The 20,880-nt window shown below is 40.5% G+C and overlaps 2 protein-coding genes across 2 annotated transcripts; both read left to right on the top strand.

The window, feature by feature from the left end:
* Positions 1-1,257: 1,257 nt before the first annotated feature.
* Positions 1,258-12,062, top strand: sepsecs (Sep (O-phosphoserine) tRNA:Sec (selenocysteine) tRNA synthase). Its single transcript, XM_083909877.1, has 12 exons — positions 1,258-1,398; positions 3,458-3,573; positions 3,659-3,813; positions 4,543-4,661; positions 4,835-4,993; positions 5,635-5,788; positions 6,097-6,199; positions 6,513-6,642; positions 7,190-7,281; positions 8,884-8,977; positions 9,123-9,213; positions 10,667-12,062. Exons 2-12 carry the CDS (start codon positions 3,460-3,462, stop codon positions 10,932-10,934), a joined length of 1,479 nt encoding a protein of 492 aa, XP_083766003.1. The 5' UTR covers positions 1,258-1,398; positions 3,458-3,459; the 3' UTR covers positions 10,935-12,062.
* A 1,932-nt stretch (positions 12,063-13,994) lies between these two features.
* lgi2a (leucine-rich repeat LGI family, member 2a) lies at positions 13,995-18,863 on the top strand (the record flags this gene model as incomplete). The annotated part of the gene is made up of 8 exons (XM_083910436.1): positions 13,995-14,209; positions 14,420-14,491; positions 15,567-15,638; positions 16,362-16,433; positions 16,518-16,589; positions 16,942-17,111; positions 17,802-17,966; positions 18,046-18,863. Exons 1-8 carry the CDS (start codon positions 14,028-14,030, stop codon positions 18,861-18,863), a joined length of 1,623 nt encoding a protein of 540 aa, XP_083766562.1. The 5' UTR covers positions 13,995-14,027.
* Between the last annotated feature and the right edge of the window lie 2,017 nt (positions 18,864-20,880).

Below are 20,880 nucleotides of genomic sequence, written 5' to 3'. Positions count from 1 at the left end.
CATCTGAACAGTAGTCTGACATTTATGAGGAAGTTTGTATTTTATTTTATTTTATTTTTTTCATCAATTTTAATTTATAAACTAAATTAGTTTAGTCAAAATGTATGCATGTGAATGTTTTAATTTATTTCTTAAATATAGACCCACTGTTTTTTTTCCAATCCATGTGCCATGTGAGCGCTGTTCACCTCCTGGATGAAGATGGAGGATTTTACCAATGAATGAATGAATGAAAGAATGAATGAATGAATGAATGAATGAATGAAACCACCCTAAACAGTATGTGAACATGGGTCTAGGAAGGAAGGCAAGATGTTGGCATAGCTGTTGATTTGAAAGCCCTGCTATGCCATCACACTGCCATCTTTCTCTCCCCCTTGCTGCAAAAAACAAACAAACAAACAACTTGTTTTATAAAACTAATTGTTTTATGTTTTGGGGAGGACTATTCTACACACTGTGCAAGGATAATATGTTTATGTCAATTGCACTTTTTACTTTACTTACACTTATATTGCTTGTTGATGTACTTATTACTCATCTGATATATGCTACACTGTGATCATCCCAGAAAAGAATTGCAATATAGCAAATATAATACAATATAATCCTTTGCTGAAATATGTTGCTTCATATATATTTTATACATATTAGATATATATATATGTAAAACAAAGAATAGACAAAGTGACAGAGAATGCTACATTAATATAATTACTACATAATATAATATATAATATAATACATTGGTCCACAATATGTCACAATATGTCCATTACATTAATCTAACAGCTGTAGTATAGTGTTTTCTTTCTTTCTTTCTTTCTTTCTTTCTTTCTTTCTTTCTTTCTTTCTTTCTTTCTTTCTTTCTTTCTTTCTTTCTTTCTTTTAATTTAAATGTGATCCACGTATGATAGTATGCAGAAATGTGTATGTGGTTTTTAAACAAGTACTTGAATGACATAGTGTATAATTTAAGCTGGATGTCAATTTATTTGAAGAAAAAAAAGCTTCAACATTTTAGCCAATTATTTGTTTTCCCTACATTCTTATAATGCTTTATTCAATTCGCTCAGTTTTTTGTTTGTTCAATAAAAATGATTTATTCAAATAGTCGAATTGTTGTTGTTTTGTTTTTAGTCGACGTTTTTCGTCAAATGTAGTCTAAATCAAAAGTGGCTCTTACGCCACACGAACGTGAACGCATCATTAGTCACATGACGTGCGCTCTCTGGTCACGTGACCGCCTGACAGGCTAGGCTACAGTTGTCGGCTTGTTATCGCGTGTTCTGCTGCTCCGCTCCGCTCCTTCTTGTGTTCCACGTGAAACTCTGCCGACCTGTTTTTAGCCTGGAGCTGGTTTGAGACCGTGTGAACGCGAGGACTGGAGCGGGAAAGGTAAGAACGTTAAAAACGTAACAGCCGCGTCCAAACTGCACGCTCTCGTGCGTTAGCACTGCAGCTAGCACTTTCCTGTTGTAAACTTCACGAGGCTGCTATAAATTAACCAACGGTCTGCGTTTCCTGATGAAATACAGAAGAACGTTTGATTGTGGGATCCTGGCACATACACAAACACGTCACGCACAGCTGCTACTGATTGGGGTCCGAGTAAATCATAATCAATCCTCATCATAATAGAGAGTGCATACGGTAAGTTAGCAGGAGGTTTGATATTCGCTGGATATTCGTTTTCGAAATACATTTTCTCTATCAACAAATAGACATGTTCCCATTCTGATAGCTGTGGTAGTTGCCAATGGGAGGCAGCTACTTACTACAGGTGAAGTTTTGTTGATATTTGCCATCAATGTGAAACAGTATGAAATTGAGAAAATATCTTTTTGTTGATTTTTGGTGAAGTTTCAACATAATGGCAGATATCAACAAAACTTCACCTGTAGTAAGTAGCTGCCTACCATTGGCAACTACTACAGCAAACAGAATGAGAACATATCTTTTTGGTGAATATTTTAAATATTTAATTTCATACTGTTTCACGATAATGGCAGATATCAACAAAACTTCACCTGTAGTAAGTAGCTGCCTACCATTGGCAACTACTACAGTAGTCAGCATGAGAAAATGTCTTTCGAAAACGAATATCCAGCGAATATCAAACCTCCTGCTAACTTAGGCACGCTTCATAATAGAAAAGTTGTTGCGCATTGTGATGACGACACGACTTACGATAAATATCAACGCAACTGTTGCTAACACAAAACAAGAATAGCCCAGAAATAGAAACCAAGTTTAATTCATTTTACTGACATATTTACTTAAATTTTACCAACATAGTTGCATTGGAAAACGTACATAAACATTATATGTATATAGTCTAGTCCATGGGTGTCAAACTCTGGCCCGCGGGCCAAATTTGGCCCGCCGTGTAATTTCATTTGGCCCTTGAGGCAATATCAAATTAACATTAGAGCTGGCCCGCTGGTATTATACAGCGGCAATCGCGCTGAGTTTAGCCGGCGATTTGGCGACTTTGATGGTCAGTATAGCGGTATTTTCAAATTTGTTAGCTCAGAAGGCTGCAAATAGAAAAGAGGCATTCAATTTTTTATTTAAATTTTATTTGATATGCCATTGATATTTTTTAATTATTATTATTATTATTATTTGAAACTCGATTTTGCATGTCACTATAAAGTTATGTAAGCCTTGCTTGTTCAATATTCAATGCAAAACTTGTTTGGGTCCCTATTAAAAGGTTAATTTGTTCAACCTTGGCCCGTGGCTTTGTTCAGTTTTAAATTTTGGCCCACTGTATTTGAGTTTGACACCCCTGGTCTAGTCTATATATAGATAATAATAATAATGCATTTAATTTTCAACACTCAAGGGCACTGCACAAAGCAAACAACAATTAAACAAGGCAACCCCTGGACGACACTAGCTAGGGCAGTACAATTAATTGAAATTTGATCAAAATCCCAAATACGACCCACTGCAATTTTCAAATCGCAGGAGGCGCAGTATTTAACGCCAAAATGTGTGTCGAAATATCATTGTAGATTAATCTTTTTTTTTTATCCATACACATCATATTCTACATACTGAAGAGAATGTCTTTGTTTCTCACAGATCTGCACAAATATCACACATTTATATATGTTTTTTGAATGAAAATGAGAATAATGATGTAAAAATAACCATTCTCTCTGATCACAACCTCAATTCCTGTCAAAATAATCGCAATTCCATTTTTATTCAAGCCCTAACACGAGCTGGTAGTCACACTGGTGTGCGTCCATTCATGTGTGCCGTGCTTTATCATTTATTTTCTTCTCCAAAATCCATAAACATTAAAGACAGACATTTAAAGTTGATTTTAAATGGCGTGCTGCATATGGCTCAAGGAAGTTTGAGATCTCTGCTCTAAACTGTCAAAAAAGAATGTAATAGCTTTCCTTTCAGGGGTAATAAAACATTGATCTTTGCGTGGCAGAGATGAACAGTGAAAACTTCACCCTGAGTGAGAAGATAGTCTCAGCCTCCTACGTTCGACAGGGATGTCAGGCACGGCGGAGCCACGAGCAGCTCATCAGACTCTTACTGGAACAGGTAAAGTCAAACAGTGTGACTTTACAGTTTTTCTCGGTGCGACTCCAGAAAATGCACCGACGACGTCTTGTGTGTGTGTCTGCAGGGCAAGTGTCCAGAGGAAGGCTGGAGTGAGAGCACCATCGAGCTCTTTCTGAATGAGCTGGCCGTGATGGACAGCAATAACTTCCTTGGGAACTGTGGCGTCGGGGAGAGGGAAGGCCGCGTGGCTTCCAGCCTGGTGGCAAGACGACATTACAGGTTCAACTCACTTCTATTTGATTGGATCCTCTCTGCATGATACTGTTCTATGTTCTTACAATTCAAAGGCATTTGGATTACAGAGAGTTTGATATTGATTTTCAATGAAAATTAGCAGATATTTTATTCTCATATTGTTTAATCTTTAATTTTTTAAAGTTTAATATTTTTCATAACGGTCTAGTGGAATAGTTTATCAAATAAAATAAAAATCAATTAAGTAAAAATGTAATTTCTGTCTTTGGAAACAGGATATTTTCCTTCTTCTTTCAGTCTTTCCCTTTAGGGTCGCCACAGTGGATCCTCTGCCCCCATCTTGCCCTATCTCATGCAAATATTTCGTTATAGTTTATATAAAATAAGTAAACTTACATCTCTGTTCCATCTTCCAGACAACTCTAGAATCTAGAGCTTTTAACTTTCAATCGAGTGTGAACTGAAATGTTTCCACAATAAAATCCAAGATACTGACACTCTTTTTGGGGGGTCTCTCTGGAGGAATGGAAAGTGACAAAAACAAAGATGAGTGCTCCATCAGTTCCTAAATGTCCCATAAAAATCAGATAAGCGCAATAGTCTAATGTAATGACTGTCCTCTCTACACCTGGTCATCTGCTTTTATGGAATCTAAAATCTACACATTATAATGATTATTGATCAGGCTCTATTCACACACTTCACACTGAGGTTTAACATTTCCTGTCATGACGTTCAGCTGTTTCCATTTAGGTTGATCCACGGCATCGGTCGGTCAGGTGACATCGCTGCTGTTCAGCCTAAAGCAGCAGGATCCAGTCTGCTCAACAAGCTCACCAACTCTGTTGTGCTGGACATCATAAAGCTTGCAGGTAAATATAAAATGAAAAGTCAATCCTACATTTCCCACAATGCAGTGCAAACATCTCGTCTGTTTTCTAATATCAAATTTGTGCTCATGGTTTCATCGATCATCAGGGTTGTTTTTTTAAGAAGGAGAGCTGAGAAGGAAAAGAAAATAATGTTTTTCTTTTCTTGATATTAGGTGTGCGGAGCGCAGCAAGCTGCTTTGTCGTTCCCATGGCAACAGGAATGAGCCTTACTCTGTGCTTCCTGACCCTTCGTCATCGGAGGCCCAAGGCTCGTTACATCATTTGGCCTCGCATCGACCAGAAGTCCTGTTTCAAAGCCATGATCACAGCAGGTGATTATAAATGTTACACACAGACAAGAGAACAGACTGAGAATTTTATTCCCAAATGGTTTTTGACACTAATTATCTGTGTTTACTCACCTACGTTCTGGTCCAAGTGTTAAACTAAATGATGTTTTAGTCACACCTACATTAAACCCGAGTAATATTTACACCCTAGAGGTACTGTAAGTCTCGCTTTACCTTGCTTGCTAATAAAGCACAAAGAGAATAATGGCTCTCTTTGGAGAGGATGATGTGACTATAAGAAGAGGAGCCAGTCATCTGCAAAAGGGTTCCAAGTACAGGTGTTTATTCCAGCCACATTTACTCCCATCTCTTTTTCCAACCTACTGTACTGTTGGCACAACCTCACAAAGTCACCTCATTCGTGTCCAGGTCAAGGACATCCCACTGTCAACATTCTGTTTTATGATCTGATTGGGTGGCCAGCTTGTTGTTGTGTTATGCGACACTCACACGTTATCATAAATTTATGAGCTACAGGAAGTTGGACTAAAAATAGTGAAATATTAGCTGCAAACGAGTTCGGAATACCTAAGGCTTTAGTAGTGGTTTAGTCTCAGACACGCACACAATCACAGCTTAGGGCTTTCCGCCACACTTTGCTCACGTTCAACTCGTCTCATCAGGTTACGAACCAGTGGTGGTGGAGAATGTTCTGGAAGGCGACGAGTTGCGCACAGACCTGGAAGCGGTCGAGCGCAAGATCGAGGAGCTTGGAGCAGAGAATGTCCTGTGTGTTCATTCAACAACTTCCTGCTTCGCCCCGAGAGTCCCTGACAGGTGATACGAGCAGGCTTTTAGATGTTCACATATGATTAAAGTCAAAGGTGTATATATGTATATATGTATATGTGTGTATATGTGTATGTGTATGTACTACACATATACACAGATTTGGGATATATATCCCAGTGAGTATCTGTGTAGTAAGTAAGTGTCATTTTCGCTGCTGTCTCGCTCGAGTCGCAGCAGACGTGAGACGAACAAATCACCAACACTACAACAGATAACACAGAACTTTAATAAAAATGATGTACGATATATTCACAGTGGCCTTTACCAAATGTTTGTGTCACCTTGTCTTGCAGGCTTGAGGAGCTGGCCACTATGTGTGCCAAATACAGTGTCCCCCACATAGTTAACAACGCATACGGCGTACAGTCGTCCAAATGCATGCACCTCATTCAACAGGTAGGCTCCATTCACTCTCTCGTTTGCATTGTTGAGGCAGAAAACAATGAAACAACCAACATATCATTGGAATGTGGTGTTTGAGCTTTAATTCAGTGTTCAGCTGTGACGGAAAAATTGGCATCAACCATTTTGGATTTTAAGTGGAGAACACATTTAAATTGTGAATATAACAATCCTTTTGCAGTCAGCAAGTTCTCCGTGTTATCTGTAAATGTCATCAAATGCTGACTCACTGTTGAAAATACTTAATTCCCCAAGTCACTGGCATCACACCTGGCAGTTGGTCAGTGATAACATTTTCTGTCCTCAGGGGGCTCGTGTTGGAAGAATAGATGCCTTTGTACAGAGCTTAGACAAGAACTTCATGGTTCCAGTAGGTGGCGCCATTATCGCAGGTTTCGATGAGGCTTTCATACAGGAGATAAGTAGGATGTACCCAGGTGAGTGGGTGTGAATTAATGTGTAGACATGTTTGTACAGTTTTACATGCATGTTTTGTATTGCTGAGTTTTACACAATGAAAGACACTTTTTTTTTTCAAGTCTATGACTAGATATCACATTTAAAGTAGCATTAATATTCATACTTTTTTTTATGAAATGTTAAATTATGACACACTAGTTCTGTGTAGTGACACGAGAAGGATTAGGAGAATGTTATATCTTATATGCTATTTCAATTTTTAAATGTTAATAATGAAATGTTGTGTTTACATTTTTATATTATCCCATTTGTTGTTGCTTTGTTGAAAATGTCAAATTAATCTACCACTGACCCCCTTTTTGCTGCAATAACAAGTGCATTTCTTTGGTGCAGGATAAAAAAAAATCTAATCTCAGGATGTTTATACCTTCAGGATTAGAAGCGTTTGTCTCTGTAATAGATTTGAGTAGAATATATTTTGATAAAATGTGACGCAGAAACTGCCCTTGTATAGTGTGCAGTGTACTGTCTCACAAAGTCACCTCTTGGTCTGTCCATGTCCAGGTCGAGCATCAGCCTCGCCCTCCCTTGACGTCCTCATAACTCTTCTCACACTGGGAGCCAGAGGCTATAAGAAACTTCTGTCAGAAAGGAAGGTGAGAGAGCATGCACACGTTACGCTGCAGCACGGGCTGCGTTTTTCGGTCTCAGTCATGTACCCCATCGGTTTAACCCAGTAAACATTACCCGAGTGTCTGCTTCTCAGAATATAGCACTGTTGAAGTGTGGTGTGATAAATGTGCTGATATGACCAGCACAATACTGTAGAAACACTGCAGTGTTGTCAGTCATACATCCCAGTTATACTGAATACCCTTCTGTGAGTGTGCTGTGTCAACAGCTTTTCCCCTGGAGAACAGCTTATATAAGTTGTATTGAATTGCAGCACATTATGTGCGTGTGTGCAGAGCTTCTACCTGCAGTCTGACTGAGGAAGTGAGAATTTCAGCTTGAACAGGCACTGCGGTCTGTGAAGGGTGGTGTGTGCTAGAGCAAGATAAAATTGATCCAGTAGAACAGAACATCCCCTGGTGGCTCCCTGCTTTAAAGCAGACATCCTCACAATGCAGCATCCCCCTGTCTAAACTAGAGGCACTGCAGCATATTCTCACCTGCTCCAAACATACCGTGAGTGTACTGAGCTGTCGCTGTCTTACGTATCCTGATGCTCAGACCTTTGTAATCAGAACCTCAGATGGAATTATACAAATTAAAATCGACCGAAAGTAGAAATCTAAACATGAAACCCTTCCAGGAAGACGTACAATAAACACAAAACTATTATCGTAAAAATTGACCCATGCATCTAGGAAAGTCCTCCAGGCCTCTCATATGACCCGATGCAGCCATCAGGAGTTATTGATTTGGTCTCTTGGTCCACATGATCCATAATTAATGTGGTGGAGCCGTTTTACCATAGCGTGTAGAGAACTGAGTCAAAAGCTTTTAAATATTTCAACATGTTTCATCCGTCCAGATTCATTTACAACCTCCACTAGCCGTTTAAAAAAGTGTAGATTATTGAAAAGAGCTGGTAGATGGAGTGTGGTTTTGGGATGGTGGTTTTAGCCAGCACATGCTCGTCATTTCCTCATTATCTTTTTTTAGGATGATAAAATTGTCCTTTGGTATTGGAGAATATGACGCTTGGCATTATTGAAAGGCCATTTGTGTTTAAATACAGAAAATGTTTCCCTTCTTGATGCTTTCAAACGTGAAAAGTATGAGTCAGCAGAGCACGCTGACACCCACACACCCAGTTGCACCGAGCCGATTTGTTAACATGCAACTCTCCACTGGGGAATCTGTAGCCGCAACAAAAACACTGCGATCTGTTGTTGAGCTGCTTTGCCTCCCGGGCCCTGGTCTTATCGCAGCTGTTCCAAACTCCCTTCACCCTTCCTCAGCTGCTTTCATTCTCCAAAATACAAAAAACACGCTTTGTCAGCATTTACAGTATATAAACCATGTGGCTGCTAAAATCTCAAAATGCATCCATCCTCCCCTGCTTCTCTAATTGATCCCAGGTGTGCAGGTGTGATGTGAAACTGGAGGTTTGAGCGAAAAAGCGGGAGCTGCTAAAATAAGACTGTGATGGTGTGTGAAGGAAGCATTGTGTGGTTATTTATAGTTTTTTATATTGCCCTCCCTCGCCCTTGTTCTGTCTCATGTTTTCTCCACGTCTGCATGGCCTGCAGGAAATGTATTTGCTCCTGGCTCAGGAGCTGAAGAGTCTGGCCTCTGCACACGGGGAGCGATTGCTTCACACCCCACATAACCCCATTTCGCTGGGTGAGCTCAATATACTGGCTACAGGCCATCAACTCCATCATTTGTCCATATACTTTGCCTGATGTTGTGAATTCTATGTTTGCTCTCACTCGATTAATTTAGTTAGAGATGCTGACCGCGTGTGTGTTGTGCGTTTCTCCATCAGCCATGTCTCTGGATGGTTTGCAGGCTGAGGACGACAAGGCAGTGACGCAGCTGGGCTCCATGCTGTTCACCCGGCAAGTTTCAGGCGCCAGGTATGAAAAGCTAAAAATGAGCAGGAGTGTTGCCTAAACAAAAATCAGCAATCAGGCAGCCAGACCTGCGGAATATGGTGGAGTGGTGGAAACTACTTAAGATAATGAGACAGCCCATCCTGTCATGGTTGCCTAATTTAATTGGATGTTTCCATGTCCATGCACACAGTGAGGATAAACACTGCAGCAGGGCCATTTTCTCCCTCCCTATCCATACCTCCTGGTCGTCGCTCTCGGTTTTAATATTTCGATCAATCCCTTTACTTGATTTAAAAAAAAAAAAAAAAAACAGTTAGAGCCTCCACGCCTCCATCAAATTAGCATTTTTCTGTGCTCACAGTGTTGCACAGGGTTCCCACGGGTTCTTGAAAGTGTATCAGTCAGAGACTTTTTTTTTCAATGCCCTTGATTTGTTTGAATTTTGTGCATGTTGATATTTCGGTAAATGTCTCCTGCCACCAATGTGGCAAACCCTTGTTTGTTGTGGCCCCACCTACTTCGATGATTCATGCATCCCTGCATTGCTTTATTCAGCGCTGGCCTACGTACACTGTGCGCTACACAAACCTTGATGTGAGATTCCATGCAGATCGATGAGTGGGTAATGTTGAGGAAGTGAAAGCAAATTATGTGATGCCTCAGGAATGCAAAGATCTCTGGCTCACTAAAGAAAATGACAGACCGGTTTGCCCCAAAGACGGTCACTTGGCCAGATGCAGAGCGTGCTGCAAATCAATAGAAGTGGATGCCATGGGCGAAGCATCTCTGACAAGTTGCCCTCCCATCTTAAGCTGTGTTGGCACATTCTGTCCTTGAATTTGAGGTAATTGGTCCTGGAAAGTCCTTGAATTTGATCTCCTTAAATCGTTTATCCCTGTCTCTCAGTAGCATATATTTATATCATATCATAATATCATATTATGTCATACACTTCAGTGTGAACACTCTTGAGAAGGTACACACACACGCACACATTAACTGTGAGCTATTCTGTTTCCCAGGAAAACGCATGCACACAGCTCTACATCATATTGTGATACATTTCTCTCCCACGTGTATGAGAGTGAGAGATGATCACATCCTCCTAATAGCTAGCCGGTAATTGATTTCACATTAAAGCGAGTCTCAACTCTGCTGACGGCAGTGAAACTCGGAGGCAGACGTTTGATACTTTGGAGGCAGGAGAAGTTTGACACAATGTAGGATTTCAATATCGGAATACTCAATCGAGGGCGATCTGGTCCTGTTACTGTTGGAATAGTCAGTGTAAATAATTTGCTTGTCGTCAATGTCTATATCAGGCCATGTTATTGAAGTCATTCCGTTTATAAATCAAGTGAGTCAAACAATGTGCATACAATGAGCAATAGGTTATGTATCAAACTAGTTGATTCCAGTTGTGATTTATTAAATAATCACCTACGATGATCCTTGTTCTCATCCGTGATTCTAGGGTAATACCACTGGGCAAGGAGCAGACCGTAAGTGGGCACACGTTCCGTGGCTTCATGTCACACTCTGAGACGTATCCCTGCCCCTACCTCAACGCCGCCTCGGCCGTGGGCATCACCCGAGAGGACGTGACGCTGTGCCTGAAACGGCTGGACAAGTGCCTGAAAACTCTGAAGAAAGACTTAAACACGGCCAAAAGCAGCTCAGCCGTGCCTTCGCCTAGCCAGGAGGACATAACGCCGCACGAGACTGACACGACACAAGACTGACTCAACAGATACAAGAGCTTTTATTTTAGCGCGTAGAAGTCTACAAATTATCTGCTCTGTTTGAACCGTGTGATTGTGTTTTGGCACAGGTTATAGACTGAGCATGAACACAAAAAAAAACTATGAAGTTCTGATAATGAATCGCCATAGTTAGGACATTATGATCCTAGAAGCCTTGTTGTTAACCACTGATCTCAAATTAAACCAAAACGGCTGCAAAAAAATTTTTGCCTCAAATATCCATGGTCTTAACCACTAATGTGTGGCGATTTTGCCCTTGCAAAACATAAAATAAAACATAAAATATTCTGTAAACTGTAATGAAATTCGCCGTCTGCTTTTCCAGTCGTAGACGCACTAAACAATCCACTGCCTTCTGTGTATTGTAATGTGATACAAGAGCAGTTGGGCCATTAACTCCATCTGAACCCGGTGGATTGGATTAGCTCATTTATTTTCAGGCTTGGTAACAAATAGCATGTAACAGATAATCGATGGTGAACACCAAAAATAGATCTCTCCTCGTTTCAGGAAAGGAAACATTCACTGCTGCTCTCGGGAAAGAACCAAGAACATGGACTGAATTACTTTTAACACATACGATGATCAGACTCCTGTGTGTTGACCGTTTCATCACAATACATTGTTTTCATTCTAGTAATTGTATTGCCAAATCTGCCACCATACAAAGACCTGTTTGTCAGTATAACTAAATCATTAAACACTAAATTATGAATCTTCATTCAGTGAAACATACCGGATCACGTGCGCACAATCTGTTGCCATGCTTTGTCTCGTGGTGCTTTACAGCGACATTTTGACTTGCTAGCTAGCAGCGTTTGGCTAATTTCTCTCTGCACACAATGCAAACTTCAGCCAAGTTCTGAGAGCAAATGTCTGTGAAATGATAATACCATATAGGCAACGTTATGGAAAGGGAAATATAGTTTTGTTGAGAGCTGTGCTGTCCTGAGAAATTGCCAAAATTACAAGTTCTGGTACTCGACTGTAACATGATCATAATTAAAGTAATATTTAAAACAACTGCACTATTGAACAATATTGAGGTAAGTTTTCCGCTTTTTAATTGATTTACTTTGTTCCTCGTTAAGCACAAGATCAACTCAAGTCTACCATAATAAAAACTAATCTGTCATAATGTCGATGTCTTATTCCTGCTGCTCTCACCTCTCGCTCGTTAGGAAGCAGTTCAGGTACAAAAATAGGCGCTCCCTCTAAAGCGTCTCCGACTGATGACTAATCTGTATTGTCCCATTTCCTCCTGTGCTCTGACTCGCTGCAGATTATCTAGGATTCATCGTTGCTGCACCTGCGTCTGGACCAGGTGTTTTTTTTGTTTTGTTTTTTCAAACGCATCAGCAATGGCAACCGCAGAACCAATGGGGCCCGGCTGCCTTTGAGAAGGGTGAGCTGGATCAGATGGATCAGGCTGCTGTGTCAGCACTCTCGCTGTTCCCGAGCTCAACCATTGAACCATGAGAATCTAGTGGAAAAACACTGGAGTCAGTTCACTGCTGCACTCTGAAAATGTCTCTTTGATTTGGATTCAACCTTCTTTTTTTCCTCTTTCTTTCTCTTTGATTTCAACTTGTCTTCTGTCAATTTTCTCCATTTCCCCTTGCATAGACATTTTGACAGTAGATTGTCATTCTTCTTTTTTCTTTCCTTTTTTCTTTTTACTTCTTACTTACTTCTATTTACTCCCTATTTCTTCTTTCACTCATTGTCTTTTGTTCTTTCGCTCTCTTTTGCTCATTCTTTCTTTCACTCACTCTTTCTGTCACTCTCTGATGTCCCTTACTCCCAATGTCTTTCTCTCCATCTCTGTTACTCCTCCTTTCTCTTTTCATCTCCCTCTTCTGTCTTTCTGTCTTGGATCAGCAGCAGTAGTGATTAACCCTCTGCCAACATTTAGGCCACAAAGCAGATTTTGACTTATGTCATTTAGTAAATGTGTCAGTTTTCAACCTCAGGATTGTTTCTGGGCTTTGTTTTGCTGCTGAGTTTTTTTGAAAGCGTATGAAACATCTCTAACAGACGTAGCGCTTATTTGCGTTAATTATCTTTTACTTTGAAAGGTCATGGACAGTGAGGTCTTCTCTCCATGTTTCATTGCATGGACATTTTGACAAATAGATTTGTCAAGGGCTCCTTTCTTTCTTTGTCCCCTTTTCAGTCTTCATCTCTTTCCATCTCCTTTTACTCCTCATCTCTATCTCCAGCTCGCTTTGTCGTTTAACAAACGTCTCTTTCTCAGTCTTAACATGTACAATACTCCCAATCCTTTTCTCTCAATATCTTTCTCTCCTCGTTTCAAATCAACCATAAAGCCTTGATATTTTAAATGTATATATATTTTTATTTATTTTACTTCATGTTGAAGGTGTGCTGTGTCTCTGTACTTGAAGTGCATGTGCAGCACATAATGTGTAATATGTAAACAGTCATGTAAAGGCTGCAGACACATGATTATCACCGCCCCACTCAGACGGGCTCTTTCTCGGGAGGCGCTGTCCATGGTGCTGCAGCTCTGCATCCCTGGAGGGGGGAGCGACAAAAAAAATATTCTGTGGAGCAACATTTCAATTTCGCTAACGTTTTAAACTGACCGTTTGGTTCGAGTAGAGACTATGATAATTGAATTATTATTATTTATTTATTTTACTTAATATAGCGGTAAAATTAAAATAAATGTATATTAATAAGGAAACGTTTTCTATGGGAATTAAATACCGTTAATATGAGCTCGTGTTTGTATGTTGCAACTTATTAGGAACGTCGTGTTATGTTGTGTTTTTTTTCCCCTCCTGACGTTTTGGCGCATGGTTGTTTTAAACAACACTTCTCCGACTGTGGCTGAATAAATAATGAAAGTGGACGGAGTCGGAGCTGCAGCTGATTTGCTGATGTCAGGGAGCCAGTGCAGCATTTCATGGTGCAGGGTGGAAACCAACCGCGCGCTGCCTCCACCACCACCACCACCACCATCATCATCATCATCACCATCATCATCATCAGCTGCCTCCACACCAACTCTCAGCGAGCCTCACACATGCGAGCCCGGCAAGAAAGATGCTGCCAACTCTCAAGATCGGGGCATTGCTGGGCATTGTGTCGCTGTGCTGCCTTTGTCAGCCCGTTCATTTAAAGAAGGGCTTCCGATGTCCTTCAACATGCAGCTGCTCCAGGGAGTCCATCATGTGCGTCGGGTCCTCCTACGTCCCAAAGATCACCCCCAACGAAATCAATTCTCTGTGAGTAACCTGCCCCTCTCTTTTAATTCGTATGCTTATCATCTTTTAAAAATAAATTAAACTTAACAATAATGCATGTGTGTCATACGAAACGGAATCTGGCACGTGTCCTTTTACATCATCATCATCGGAGTGTGAAGCTGGAAGGTGATGCAGTCGAGGCTGCATGCTGTGAATTCATGCTCATCATCTCTTTTTTAATCCCTCCAGGAGTGTCGTCAATGGGACTTTTTCCGAGATCAGGGAGGCCATGTTCTCTCACATGCCATCTCTCCAGCTCCTGTAAGAACACTGAAGCTGACTCTGGATTATAACATTTCACATGTGCACCAACCCCCCCCCCCCCCCCCTTTACTTGGGGGAACCAAGGCTTTTATAGACAGTGGCGGCACAGACATTTGGAAGGGCAGGGGTAAAAAAAATAAATTAAATGTGTACCTATACTGCGAACTGGTGAGGCAGACACTGCTAATATTTGATTTCCCACATTCTCACACACCAGTCCTTTACAGCACAGCATCACTTTCTATTTTATATACAGCACTGAATATCATTCCCTCCAAGGCAGAGGTCTCAAACCCCCCCCCCCCCCAATCAATTTAATTTTTAATTAATTTTGTCTCATAAATACATATATATTTTTGAAATACCATTTCATTTAAACTAAAAAAAACTAGACACTCAGGTGGCCCCCAGATGATTTGAGTTTGAGACCCTTGCTCTACGGACACAGTCACTGTTTGACAGTAGGGAACTTCATAGCGGCAAACTTGATTGGAAAGACACTCCTTTTAAAAATAATAAATATTTTTAAATATATATTTTGCTTTGGAGGCCCCAAATGAACGTGGGGGTGGACAAAAAAAAATGTCTGCACCTTTTTGTCCATTACAGCACTATTGCTCAATTCCCGGAAACCTTCCATGGGAACTTTCCTTTGGGAATTTTAGAAATATTCCAAATGGGGAAACTTCCCATTAAAATGCATGGGAATGAACTGGAAAGTGAGTTAGCTCCTGTAATTCTTTGATTCAATATTTGCGAGTTAAAATTTAACACCATAGATCAAAAATAACTACCACATAATATCATCAAGGGGGTGTGGCCTCAATAGCCCTGCAGTCAGTATTGTGTGATGTGAGGAATTGCATTGATATTCAACTGTATTTGCATCAAATCTGATTGTTTATTTGATTATTATGCTACTACCAGCTATATTCCAACTTTTCCATTTAGAAATGTCCAGTTTATTACCGTTAAATCCCATAAATTCCTGTTAATTCCCAGTCAAAGTTTCCAAATACACAAATACATAATGTCACCTCTGTTAATGTCTGTTATTTATGATTCATTACAGGCTTTTGAATTCCAACTCTCTCACGACTATAAGGGACGACGCTTTCTCAGGCCTCCCTCACCTGGAGTACCTGTAAGTTCCTCTAGTGTTTTCTCTTTATGCTTCAGAGTGACTTTGTGTAATAGTTAAGTATATTTATGTTTATTTTTGTATTAATCTTATATGCTACTGCTGAATAACATTGCACTCTAATGTAACATCCACAAATGGGATGTTTTATACTGGTTTTTCAGAGGGAAGGTATCTAATGTATGCCCTCTAGTGGTGATATCTTAGATATTTGTGTGTTTTCTTTTAAATAATTTAAGTAAGTTTTGTGATTGTATCTGCTTCTTAAATGTGACTATTTCCTGGTTTCTTTGCTCCATTAAAACAAAACAACAAAAAAATTACATTGAATCATTTTGGGTTGTGGACAAAACATGACATTTGAGAACATCATCATTTTGATTTTGTTTGAGAAACTCCTGATCAAATTTTTCTACCACTATATATAAAGTATGTATTTTTTTCATTAAAAAAAATTAAGACATAATCTATATCTTTATATCATGTCTACATCCTGATTAAAATCTCATAATACAAATGAAGTTTGGCTTTTACACGTTTCTGTTTAAAGTCACCTTTGTTTCCTCTTTAAAAGTATCATTTACATTAAAGTGTAACTGATTCTTGGTGTATTCCCAATGACAGAAACAGGAGACGACTGTGTTCAATATGTGTATGAAATTAAAACCACATGATTCACAATACTTTCTCTTCTTTTCTGTTTTTTTTTTTTTTTATCTTTCACAGGTTCATTGAGAGTAATAAGATAGAAACTGCGTCCAGATATGCCTTCAGAGGACTCAGGGACTTGACTCACTTGTATGTTTCACATCGTGTTAAATCATAATTTATTTTATTGATTGATTTTTAATCAATGTGTTGATTAACTGCTGCTGTTTCTAGGTCTTTGGCCAACAACAACATCAAATCCTTGCCCAGGGACCTCTTCGTGGACCTGGACTCACTAATCGAGCTGTAAGTTTGTCACTCACTGAACATCGAGTACACATAAAATCATGTTGCAGTGTGTAACGTTTAGGAGGGGTTATTGGCTGAAATTGAATACACTACCCATGTAAAAGAATTGTAAAATTGCTTTCATATCACAACGTTGCATCATCTTCAGATAACCGGTAAGGAAGTCACAGGCTGGATTGAACTGGTTTTGCAGATCTGGCACCAGGGCTGCCTGTTGCCCATGTGCGCACGAGACCTTTTAAAGAACAATCCTTTGGCTTCTATAAATCCAATTTCTTCTCTTTCTATTCTTCTTCTGCGGTGACTTCTTAGTGTCTCAGCAATAACATGCAGTTCTCTCCTCCTACAGTGACCTGCGAGGCAATGCCTTTGAGTGTGACTGTCGTGCCAAGTGGCTGATGATGTGGCTGAAGAACACCAATGCCACAGTGTCCGATGTCATGTGTGCTGGACCCGAGGAGATGAAGGACAAGCGCCTCAATGACATGACCAGTCTGCACGATGAGTGCGTCTCAACGGGTAAGAAACACCTGAGGCAGCTCGTCCCTTTCTCCTGGTATCAGTACCAGCTTATCCCAAACATTGAGTTTGGTTTGGTTTGGTACAGTATGTATTTTTTGTGTTTCCATGAGAAATAGTGGGGCCCACGGTTGGTGTAGTGGTGTTAGCGCTCTCGCCTTTGCAGCAAGAAGACCCAGATTTCCGGGTTTGAGCCCCGGTTGGAACAAGGGCCTTTCTGCAAGGAGTTTGCATGTTCTCCCCGTGAGTGTGTGGGTTTTCTCCGGGTTCTCCGGCTTCCTCCAACAGTCTAAAAACATGCGATTTGGGAATGAAGCAAATTGGTCACTCTAAATTGACCGTAGGACTGAGTCTCTATATGTGGCCCTGCGATGGACTGGCGAACTGTCCAAGGTGTATCCCACCTATCGCCCTATGTCAGCTGAGATATGCACAGCACCCCCCTGACCCTCCTATGGAGGATAAAGTGGTAGATAATAGATGGATGAGGAATAGTACCAAAATAACCTGCTCCGATACCACTCCATTTTGGTGCCAAACTCCTTTTCCTGTTTCCAAACCCACCTTACCATACTGTACCAAACCGAACCGTACCCTAATGGAAAGACAGCATTAGAGTCAAAAGTCTAGCAGTGTGTATTCCTCTTAAGAATTCTACTCAGTGTTTTCATTTGGTGTTCTCTTTCACAGATTTTGTCCTCCATCAGTCTATTGCATCCGAATCTCTCTCTGTCGACACATTTAGTTATAAGAATGACGTCTATGTGACTATTGCTGCACCCAGCATCGAAAGCTGTATGGTTTTCCAGTGGGACCACATAGAAATGAACTTCAGGACTTATGATAACATCACAGGTATGACAGTGTCCATACCATGGTTGGCTCTTACGCGTACGCCTTGCACGCTTGTTTATTTTCTTTTGCTGCCTTTCAGGTCAGTCCATTGTGGGCTGCAAGTCTGTCGTCATTGAGGACCAGGTGTTTGTCATCGTGGCTCAGCTGTTTGGAGGTTCCCACATCTACAGGTTTGACGAGGACCAGAGCAGGTTCAGCAAGTTCCAGGACATCGAGGTGTCCAAGATCTCCAAGCCCAATGACATTGAGGCGTTCCAGATTGGCTCTGACTGGTTCTTTGTGATTGCTGACAGCTCAAAAGCAGGCCAATCCACCCTCTATAAATGGAACAATAAGGGTTTTTATTCATACCAGTCACTCCATGAGTGGTACCGAGACACAGATGCAGAATTCTTGGACTTGGACGGAAAGGCCCACCTTCTTTTGGCGAGCCGCTCACAGGTGCCTGTGATCTACCAGTGGAGCCGCAGCAACCAGAAGTTTGTCCTTCAGGGAGAGATCCCCAATATGGAGGACGTTGTCGCTGTGAAGCACTTCCGGATCAAGGGGGAACTCTACCTGGCGATGACACGATATATCGGGGACTCCAAGATTCTACACTGGGGCGCCAAACAGTTTGCAGAGATCCAGGCCCTTCCCTCACGCGGATCTATGATTCTGCAGCCATTTTTTTTTAAAGATCGCTACTACCTGGCTCTGGGGAGTGACTACACCTTCTCACAGATCTACCTGTGGGACGACGAAAACAAACTCTTTGACCGCTTCAAGGAGGTGTACATCCAGGCCCCACGCTCTTTCACTGTGGTTTCCACTGACCGCAGGGACTTCATCTTTGCCTCCAGCTTCAAGGGAAACACACAAATCTTTGAGCATATCATCATTGACTTGAGCTTATGAGGGGCTGTGCCCTATTGCACCTCCTGCAATCAAACGTCTTCCACTAAAAAAAAAAAATATGTGTGATGGGGAATGAATGGACCCCCACAAACTTTCCTACATGGGTTTTCTGTCTTGAGTAGGACTTGAGTCGAGCAGCGTTTGGAATCGTCTGAAGGTGACTCTTTCTCCACGGCCTTGTCCTGTCACCGGTTTCAATGGTCCCTCTGTCTTTTTGAGATACCCATATATTAAATGGGCCAGTAGGTTTTGCAGTTGTTCAAAGCAGCTCTCCTTGTGGAAATATAACTGAGATTGCTGAAGGATATTATTTGACCTAATTGGACGTATAGACATTTTTGATTGCTGTCGCCCCATGTTGACAGTTTTACACCCATCAAGTAAAAACCTCAGAGAAAGCTCATGTGACAAATTTAGTTTTATTCGGGACATCTGCAGATGAAAAACACTCGCTGTGTACAACATGTCCTTGTGATAATGTGCTGTACAGGATGTTGCCTTCTGGGGTTAATTGACCCACAGTGCCTCCCTCTGGCCGTGATAAAGTATCACACCCGTTTGCTTTACTTTCATACAGTGAATGTCTTGAAAGCACAAACCTTTAATTATGATAGCGGAGATCACAGTGTAGTTGTTTAGTGGAAAATATACTGTAGGTGCTATAGATGATATTGTCTAAGGCATTATTAGCTTAATGCCTGAGACAAATATTTCATATATGAATATAAAATCCCCACTTAGATAACTGTTTTAGTCCAGAGACCACAGTTGTTGGTCTGTTGATTTTGTTCTAGACTTTAACTGATTAAAGCCCGCAGATATATTAAATACATTTGACAGAGGATGACATTTGTTAAATAAGTAAGGACAAAAAAATGATGTAAATATGTCCACGTATTTCTGTTCTTTGAAAAAAATCTAACGTTGATTCTCGAGCAGGAAAATGTATATATAAAAAAAAAACAAGGATAGCAATGCCACTTCCTGTTTGACACTAATTCAAACAGTTGTTTGCACTTAATTTAAAGATAAAATAATAATAATAAAACAATGTTACCACAACTTGCAAGAGCATGACATTCAAAAAAAAAAAAAAGAGGGTGTTCCTAACAGGACCACAGTCAACTCAAAAAAACTAAAAGTGCTTCTCCTCATTAAAGGTCCAGTGTGTAAGTGTTGGTGACTCTCTACCACTGGTGAGATTGCAGATTGTCACACATGGAGATCTCCTCTGATCACCTGTCTCTTGCCCTTGTCTAAATTTAATATAAAAAAGCTTATTCTAAGGTTTCATTTTTTATTTTAAAGTCATTAAAACTTGCAGACTGTGACAAATAAATAACCCCTCAGTTCACCCCTCCCTTTCCTTAACAGTTTATGGAACTATGGTGTCCTCCAGCATACCAGAAAGAATGTCATTCTTCATAGTTTCCTTAAGCCTCCTCTTAAAAATGTCCTTTCTAACTGCTGTAGAAATCTAGCGGAACAAGATGGCGGCCTTCAGAAACAGCATATTTAATTGAACCCATTTTATTTGAAGCGATTATACTTATGGTTCGTATATAGTATATTAAATGTCTGCAAAAAAGCAATCTTTCCTAAACGTTACACACTGGATCTTGAAGTGAATGGTATGGCTAAATGATAAAAACAACAACAGAATATTATGCAGGCTTTAGAACATGCGGATTCTTTTGTACGATTACGTTTAACGCATATCGAATGTTATTCTCAAAATAGAGGTCGTGTGAATTTAATCAGTTGTGTATGAAAATAAATGTGTAGAAACATGACTGTGAGGTGTGGTTTTTATCATGAAGTTATCGATCATTAGGACTGTGTATTGATGATCATGTGTATTTTGAGTGTGGTTATGTAGTTAATTCTCCCTGCCAGAGGGAGGTGCTGCTCCGCTTGTGTTGTGTCTCCCTTTTGATTTTTGCAGGTGGTGATTGGAGATGGTGATCAGGCCGGCTTTAAAAGGATGTCTCCCTCTCTGCCTGCCTTATTTCCTGTT

Source organism: Microchirus variegatus, assembly GCF_963457635.1.
Source record: "Microchirus variegatus genome assembly, chromosome: 2".
NCBI lineage: Eukaryota > Metazoa > Chordata > Actinopteri > Pleuronectiformes > Soleidae > Microchirus > Microchirus variegatus.
Note: the sequence above shows the minus strand (reverse complement) of the source record. Positions and strands in the feature narration are given on the sequence as shown.